This window comes from Myotis brandtii, unplaced genomic scaffold (assembly GCF_000412655.1).
Source record: "Myotis brandtii unplaced genomic scaffold, ASM41265v1 scaffold448, whole genome shotgun sequence".
Lineage (NCBI taxonomy): Eukaryota > Metazoa > Chordata > Mammalia > Chiroptera > Vespertilionidae > Myotis > Myotis brandtii.
The window spans coordinates 18,736-27,947 of NW_005367140.1; the positions used below are offsets into that span (position 1 = coordinate 18,736).

Genomic DNA, 9,212 nt, shown 5'->3' on the forward strand with positions numbered 1-9,212 from the left:
TCTGGGTTGAAGAAACTGTTTTCCTGAAATTCGGATTCCTAGCAGTACCTACTCTGGGATTAAATATTTGGTCAAGTTCATTGATAGACACCAAGTGTTCTAGCTTCCAGGCCAATGCTCTTACTGCTATTCAACACCACTTGCCATGAGCTCTGTGGGTGCCATGTGAAAAATAGTTAGGAAGGAGGATAACCTATCATCTCTTAGGTCACCTCCCCATTATGACATTCCATTGTATTGCTCTTTCTATGAGTGAATTCTGTCCCTTAGTTTCCTCAAACCGTTCTTCATATCTTTGTTCCTAAGGCTGTAGATAAAAGGGTTCAGCATGGGTATCACTACTGTGTACACAACTGTGGCTACCCGGTCCTTCACCACTGAGTACATGGACAGGGGCCTAAAGTAAACATAGATGACACTCCCATAGAATAAGATTACTACAGTGAGGTGGGAGCCACAGGTAGAGAAGGCCTTCCACTTCCCAGCTGTAGAGGGGATTCTGAGTACAGTGATGATGATTTGCAGGTAGGAAAAGAGAATGCACAAGAAGGGGGTCACAATGACTGCCAGTGTCTCGGTCATGACAACAATCTGGCTGGAGGAAGTGTCAGAACAGGATAGCTTCAGCACAGGCTGGGTATCACAAAAAAAGTGCTTAATGACGCGAGAGGCACAGAAAGACAGGCGGGACATGAGTAGCACACGGAACAGGGAGTGCACATGGGAGATGGTGCAAGAACCCAGCAGCATGAGGACGCAGCGCCGTAGGTTCATAACCACATCATAATGGAAGGGGTTGCAGATGGCTACCAGCCGGTCTATGGCCATAGAGGCCAGCAGGTAGCTGTCAGTGTTCGCAAATGCCATGAAAAAGTACATCTGGACCAGGCAGCCCACATAGGAGATAGACTTCGTCTCTGATAGTAAATTTACCAGCATCTTGGGCACAACAACTGTCGTGAAGCAGATATCCATAAAGGATAGATTGCTGAGAAAAAAGTACATAGGTGTATGGAGCCGGGAGTTAGAGTAGATGACGAGGATGATGAGTACATTTCCCACCACAGTGACCAGGTACATGGTGAAGAAGATGGCAAAGAGGGGTTTCTGCAGTTGAGGGTTGGAAGATAAGCCCAGCAGGATAAATCCTGAGGTGCTGCTGCTGCCGTTCTTTATCTCCATGTCTATTGCCTTCCTGGACAGGGTTGGAGAAGCAGTGGAAGAGATATGAGCATCTTCCTAACCTCCAGCCTATGAAAAAAGCCCGCTGCTGTTTGTTAGGGTTTTAGAGATCATTTACTTCAAGAAACTGTAGAGAAATAGGGAGTAAATATCTCACAAGGGAAATGTTTGAAAATTTCAAGTTGCTTCCTAGATGAGGAACTAAACATTTCTCATGTGCTCTTAGGACCTCCTATGTAGCCTAATTTGTCTGAGTTTTCCCTCAGTTCTCTTTTTAAAGATTCTTCTTAGGTTGTTTTCTGAACAACTTACTAGCCACTTTTTTTTTTTAATCCCATGGGAAGAGGCTGCTGGGTCCCACCTTTAATCATGATGCTTTCAAAGAAGGGGTTAATGAGGTCCTCTCATTAGGATCCTCTTCTGATAGTTCCAGAGGTCGTGGTAGTTGGGATAGGACAAAAGTGAGCATCAGATTTCATCAGTGCTCCTTGGTATCCACAGAAATCAGATGAGAATATTTAAATCTTAAGAGAAAAATCTTCTTAATATATATTTAAATATTTCTGTTTGGCTAATATAATCTGGCCACTTAAATTATAAGTTTTTGTTCAAGGATGCCACTCAAAATAGAAATGTTACCAGGAATAGCCTATGTTATGGAGATTAATTATTTAAATATATTAATTTTTCTGAATAAAAACTATGAAGTCCTTATTCTAAACATTCAAAATACCAGAATATAAAACTGTGAATATAAAAGTCTGATTCCCATCAATATCATGGAAAGGACAAGTCAGTATGGCCTCTGTTACCGTTATTGAACTGCATTGCTCAGATGGTAGTCTAAGCCAATTAAAAGGCAAAATTAAAGAAATAAGAGGCATAAACATGAGATTAGGTAAAATTGTCATTATTTTTAAGTGAGTTGTATATCTGGAAAAGTGCTAATACATATCTGAAGACTTTAATCATATGAAGATTTCACCAAAGTGGCCAGATACAAGATAAATACACAAATATTAATACTTTTCTTACATTAGGAAAATGCATGGAGAAAAAGTTTCAATTGACAATGCTAAGGAAGTCTAAGAAATACTTAGGAATAAACCTAAAAGGGAAAATAAAAAGAAATGTGAAATATCTATCTGAAGAAACTATAACAGGATACAAAGTTATGATCTGAATAAATGGAGATATTTTGTTCCTAAAAAAGATTCAATATTAAAGAATGTCAACTTATAGATTACACATATAAGTAATATCACATAGTAATTGTCTTTTTCTTTCTGACTTATTTGACTTAGCATAATGTTCTTGAAGTCTATCCACATTGTTACAAATGGCAGGGTTTCCTTCTTTCTCATGGATGAATCTAAAAAAGACAAACTCACAGAAATAAATTGTAGAATGGTGGTTGCCAGGGACTGGGAGGTGAGTGAAATGGGGAGATGTTATATAAAAGGTGCAATTTTCCAGTTATAAGATGATTAAGTTCTCGGAATCTACTGTAGAGCATGGTGAATAAAGTTAACACTACTGTATCACACACAGATGATGTACTGTAGAATTGTGCATCTGAAACCTGTATAATTTTTTTAAACTAGTGTCAACCTAATAAATTCAATAAAAAGGAAAAAAAAATCACCAATAAAGTCGTTTATACATTTGAAGTAAAAAATACTGTATTACATACTTGAAATTTGCTAAGAGAATAGATATTTATTTATTTTTGAGACATAATTGATATATAACGTTGTGTAAGTTTAAAGGGGTAGAACATGTTGATTAGATTCATTTATATATTGCTGTATGGTTACCAGCGTAGCATTAGCTGACACATATATTATGTTACAAGTCACATAATTATCATTTTTTATGGTGGAGACAATTAATATCTAGTCTTTTATCAACTTTAACGTTTATAGTACAGTATTGTCTATAGTCACTGTGCTGTGCATTAGATATTGAGGATTAATTTATCTACTGCTTAGAAGTTTGTACCTCAAAACAGTATTTCCCCATTTCCTCCACCCATCCTCCACAGCCCCTGGTGACCACAATTTCTACTTAAGAGAGTAGATCTTTAATGTTCTCAACACATAAAAGAAATAGTAATTATGTAAGGTGATAAAGTTATTAACTAACCCTACTGTGGTAATCATTTTGCAATATATAACTGTATTAAATCATCTGTACACTTTAATTTATAGCAATGTTATGTGTTAATTATATCTCAGTAAAGCTGGAGAAAAGTCAGTTTTTCTTAAATTATAAAATTCAATGCACCTATAATAACACCCAAAGGGAATTTAAAGTGTTGATTATTTTGCTAGGTCAGAATATTTTAGATTAGTCCTTCACAACCTGTTGAGCATCTTCACCTTAAGCTTTATTTTCATTCACAAGAACTCAGAATTGATTACAATGAAAATCAAACAAAAACCTTGCTATATCCTAGGTGTTACAAGTTTATACCGATTTATGAAGCTTTGGTAAAACAATACCATATTTTAAAAGTTACTAGCTAATTTGAATGATAGTATCTTGCACATCATTTCTTCTTCACATATACATTTAAGCAATGTAAAACAGTGATACCCCAAGGGAAATTTTTAAGAATTGAACTTATTAGAATGACTGACATCGGTTAATAAAATCATACTGGTTATATAGGTTTCAGGTGTACAGTTCTATAATACATCATTTGTATATTGTATTGTGTGTTCATCACCCTAAGTCAAGTCTCCTTCTATCACCATTCATCCCCGCTATGCCCTCTCTACCGTCCCCCACCCCCATTCCCTCTTACAATTAACCCCAAGGGAAATTTTACTGTCACTTTAAGTCATTCTAAATTTATCTAAAGGGCTAAATGGCTAAAGAAAGACAAGCTTATTCTAATTTGAAAAAATTAGAATAATAACAGAGAACTTTTCTAACCTAAAAATAAAAACACACAAATAATGAAAAACAATAAGAAAAACATACAGAGAAAAGCAAATTAATGGACCAACATAAATAAATTCTGTATATCTATATTTATACATATATACAGATCTTAAACTCTATGGAACTTAATATGTAATAAAGATTTATTTCATAGCAATGTAGGAAAGATGGAGTATTAAATAGGTGATATTTATGATAGTTGGCTGAATCTTTGGAAAATATGGCTAGATTTCTATCTAACCCACACATAAAAATAAAACTCTAAAGTATAAAGTAAGTTTTAGCAAAAAATGAAGGAGCATATTTTAATGGTCTCAGTATGGGGATGCTATTCCAAGCAAGAAATAAAATATAGGACACATTTGTAATACCTTAACTAATAAAAAAAAAAGAAAATAAAACCTTGACTAAAAGACAAGAAAAAAAATAAAATATAGTGGTAAAAAAGACAAGTTAGTGTACTAAAATATGTAAAAATTGCACCAAAATAGACAATAAGTAAAGCTGAAATATAAACTATTGATTCAAAGAAAATATTTGCAACACATTTACCAAAGAAAACATGAGATGTTTAGCCCACTGGCAATTAGGAAACATAAATTACACTGAAATACAATTTTCACCCATCAGAATATCAGTACAGTTTTTGAACAATATTTAAAGGGAAAAAAATCCTCACATACATTAGTAATGAGAGGGTAATCAGGATAGACCTTTTGGTAGTTTCTATCAGAATTGAAAATCTGTATCTATCCAATAATTCCTCTTGAGTAAATCTATCCTTTTAAAATAGTCACATATGTGTAGCACAGAGATATGTACACATTTTTGTTATTACTTGTTTATAACACCAAACAAACAGTACAAATACGCAAAACAATCCACAGAGGAAGCAACCTAAATATCAAGATAGGTGAATTATTAAACAATTTGTAGTGAATTCTTGTTAGTCAATATCATGCAGTCTCTAAAGAAATAATGGCTAACATTAGCCATCATATATTAGTACTCAATATATGCCACACATTGAACTAAGCACTTTGTGTGTCTTTTATAATTTTATTTCCTCCAAATCCTCTGATATCGACACTGTCATTATATTAAGTAATAGGATTTAGCAAAGTTGAGTAACTCACCAGATCCCACAGTGTGGAGGTGGGAGAGCTGTGGTTTTAATCCAGGCAGTCTGATGCGCAGAGTGGAAGCTACTCATTGCTAAGCTATGTTATCTCTATTACAGAACTGTCTAGGATATTTATTTAAGTGACAAAAGCAAGTTGCATATAGAATAATCCCATTTTGGTAAAAAAAATCTTTATATTTGTGTTTGTTTTGGTGTGTGTGGCTTCTTTCTGAAGTGAGATTGGAGGGATGGAGTGAGGAGTTCTTTCCATATTTAACTTTATATTATATTGTCTGCATTTGAATAGGCATGACTGACCAGCTAGGGATTGTGCAGGACCCTTTATTCAGCTCTCTGAAATCTCTCCTTTCTGTCTATTTTTTTTTTTTTTACAAATATGCCAGTTTAGCGATTTACCTCTCCCTTCCCAGCTGTTCTAGATTCCAAGGAAGTGGACATTTACTAGTAAAATATGCCCATTGGAATTCTTTTCCCTCAGCCTCAACATACCTTTAGTCTCCATCTGATCAACCAGAGGTGCTTAAAATGGGACTTATGCTGGAAACTAATCTCTTGCATTTTTTCTGCTGAGCTGGCAGCACCTCACCCAGAAGTTCCCTGTTGGAGATGCCCACTTCATTGCAGCCTCTTCCCTGTGCATTGTCAGCGCTTACACATGCCAGACACTGCTCTAAGAACTTTACACACAGTATGTCATTTAGTCTTTACAGCCCTCCGCTTTATAGATAATGAAAGTTAGGTACAGGGAATTGAAGTGACTTGCCTAAGTCCACATAGCTAGATGGAGTGGAGTCCAGCTTCGGAGTGTGTGCTTTGAACCCCTCCTTGCATTATCTTAACTTCCTTGTTTACTTGTTTCCTGGCTTTGGAGATGGAGGAGAGAAGAAGATAGGATGAGGAAAGGGAGGAAGATCACTTGAATATATTGATGCCACAGTCTCTGATCCCCAAACCCCTCAGCTTGCCTACCTGTGGGCTGACAGAGGAGATTCAGTGTCCTGAACTTGGGGCTTGCCAGGGAGTTAAAATCAGGCTCTTAATCTCTGAGGACAAAGGCTGCTAGAAGTGCTCATATAACTTCAGAAATGTGCCAGCTCTTCTCTCCATCTACTGTGGGAATTGATGATAGAAAGGGAGACCCAGGGGCCTGTCCTCCCAGCAGGCCAGAGCCCTGGGGGCATTGGCCCTGCGGTCTTACTAGGGGAAGAAACATTACTGATGCCTGCGCTGAGCTCTGTGCCCAGGAGCTTGTGGGGAACCTGGGCTCCAGAAGTGTAGCCTCATCCCTGGGAAGGGAATTAGGGCCATGCAGCAGCAGGGGTGGAGCTGTGTTCATGCACATATGTGTTCATGTGCACATGTACTCTCTGTACATGCATGTGCTCCTGCGCATGTCTATGTGTAGGCTTATCAGTACCTACCTAGAGGGAGAGGTGATGGTTTCTGACATCTCTGAGGTTCTATGTCTGTGTGTATGACTGTCTAGCTGCAGATTGTAGTGTTATGGGGAAGGGATTGAGGTACTAGCTCCAGGGACAGACAGAATAGCTTCGGATACTGGCTCTGCCTCTTACAAGCTGTGTGAGCTTTTGCAGTAATTAACCTCATTTTGCTTTGTTGTTGTTTTGTTTGCCTTTCCCAAATATTTTATTGCTTCCATTTTTTAAGCCTGACTGCTTTTTCTAAAATATGTTTTTATTGATTTTAGAGAGGGAGGGAAAGGGGAGAGAAAGAGAGAGAGAAACATTGATATGAGAGAGAAACATCGATTGGTTGCTTCCCATATGCACTCTGACCGGGGATTGAATCCGCAACCTGGGTATGTGCCCTGACCTGGGATCGAACTGGTGACTTTTCAGTGCAGGGGGATGATACTCAACCAACTGAGCCACACTGGACAGGGCCTGACTACCTGTTTTTAAATGCCAGTTCCAGGCCTTAACTGGATAGCTAAGTTGGTTAGAGCATCCTCCTGATATGCCAAGATTGTGAGTTCTATCCTGGGTCAGGGTACATACAAGAAGCAACCAATAAGTGCATAAATAACTGGAAAAACAAATTGATCTCTCTCTCTCTCTCTCTCTCTCTCTCTCTCATTAATAAATAAAATTTAAAAATAAAGAAAATAAATGCCCATTCCACCAATTACTAAGTGGGTGAATTTGGGTAGGATATTTAGCTTCACCAACTCACATTGTCCTCATGTACAAATGGCATAGCAATCATAACTTTTAGATAGATATTTTCCTTTAAATAAAGATTTTATTTTTAGAGCCCTTTTTATGGGTTCATAGCAAAATTGATCAGAAAGTGCAGAGATTTCCCACGTACCTGCTGTTTCCATATACATATGGCCTCCCCCACTATCAACGTCCCCACCAGAATGATACATTTTTAAAACTGATGAATCTATATTGACATATCACCCAAAGTCCATAGTTCATGTTAAGGTTAACTATTGGCTTTGTACCATGTGTAGATTTTGACAAATGTATATTGACACCATTATAGTATCACAGAGAATAGTTTCACTGCCCTAAAAATTCTCTGTACTCCACCTACTCATTCCTCCTTTCCTTCTAACTCATGGCAACCACTGATCTTTTTATTGTCTCCATAGTTTTACCTTTTCTTTTCATCCATCTACTGAAGGACACTTGGTCCTTCCAAGTTTGGCAATTATGAATAAAGCTGCTATAAACATCTGGTTTTTATGTGGGCATAAATTTTCAACTCCTTTAGGTTGATACGAAGAAGAGTGATTGTTGGATCATATGGCAAGAGAGTATGTTTAGTTTTGTAAGAAACCATTAAACTATCTTCCAAAGTGGCTGTACCATTTTGTATCCCTCCAGCAATGAGTGAGAGTTCCGATTGTTCCACATCCTTGTCAGCATTCAGTGTTAAAAGTGTTCTGGATTTTGGCAATCCTGATACCTGTGTAGTGGTATCATACTGTGGCTTTAATTTGCATTTCCTTTATGACATATGATACTGAGAATTGTTTCATATGCTGCCCTAAAAATTCTCTGTGCTCTGCCTATTCATCTTTTTGGTGAGGTGTCTTTATGGTTTTTGGCCCACTTTCTAATCAGTTTTTTTGTTTTATTATTGTTGAATTTTAGAAAGAAAACCTTTTGATACATATCTCAGTCTCATGGAGCATAGAGCAGGGTGGACAAGGGTGGAGAGAAGAGTAAATGGAAAAATGGAAGCTGTCCTCACAACTCCATTCATCTTCCATCTGGTGACCACAGTGGTCTTTATAAATTAGAAATAATTTTGTAATTATTTGGCCACTTCTCTGCTCTACATCCTTCAAAGTCTCCCCCTTGTTGACAGATTTTTTTTATAGTGGTTTGTCATGGCATATAACTTAATGGAATTAATATGGGAGAATGTCCATTTTACTCATTTTTTAAGAAGGAGGAAGGAAGCATTTAAGAATATTTGTGGCATGGAATAAGAGTTTTGGCTGAATTTTAGTGATAGAGCATATATAACTTGAATGTTTACGAGTTTCTCATCCTTCAGCAGAGTCGCTTCTTTCTTGAAAAGTCAGCTGTCTTGGGACCAAGCCCCCATGTTCTAAGACTGAATATCCTTGCTGGCCTTCTCATGAGCTTGTGACTGCTGCTGCTGTAGTTCTCTTTGGCTTGTTTCACTGCAGAGTGTGACCGAGGTCATCTTTTATTTCTCAAACACATACTGCTTAGGGATGTGTATTAACAGATTCCATCAAGACAACAAAGCCCTATAAGTAGTAAGTTTTAGAGGGTGACCAATTGGTCACATAATCCATATTCCTGGATGGGAAGATAATACAATAAAAATGACAAGTCCTCCAAATTAATATATACATTAATTAATTATTATATATTTATTAATTATTATATATAAATTATTATTTATAAAATAAATTATATATAAAATTATT

General features: G+C 36.9%; 1 protein-coding gene across 1 annotated transcript; it reads right to left on the reverse strand.

Annotated features, from left to right (window-relative positions):
* Nucleotides 1-246: 246 nt before the first annotated feature.
* Nucleotides 247-1,220, reverse strand: LOC102256317 (olfactory receptor 1L4). Its single transcript, XM_005874630.1, has one exon. It carries the CDS (start codon nt 1,180-1,182, stop codon nt 247-249), a length of 936 nt encoding a protein of 311 aa, XP_005874692.1. The 5' UTR covers nt 1,183-1,220.
* Nucleotides 1,221-9,212: the final 7,992 nt, after the last annotated feature.

Excerpts from the sequence above, each read along its gene's own strand:
- LOC102256317 (XM_005874630.1), bottom strand. The coding sequence starts at position 1,182 with ATGGAGATAAAGAACGGCAGCAGCAGCACCTCAGGATTTATCCTGCTG.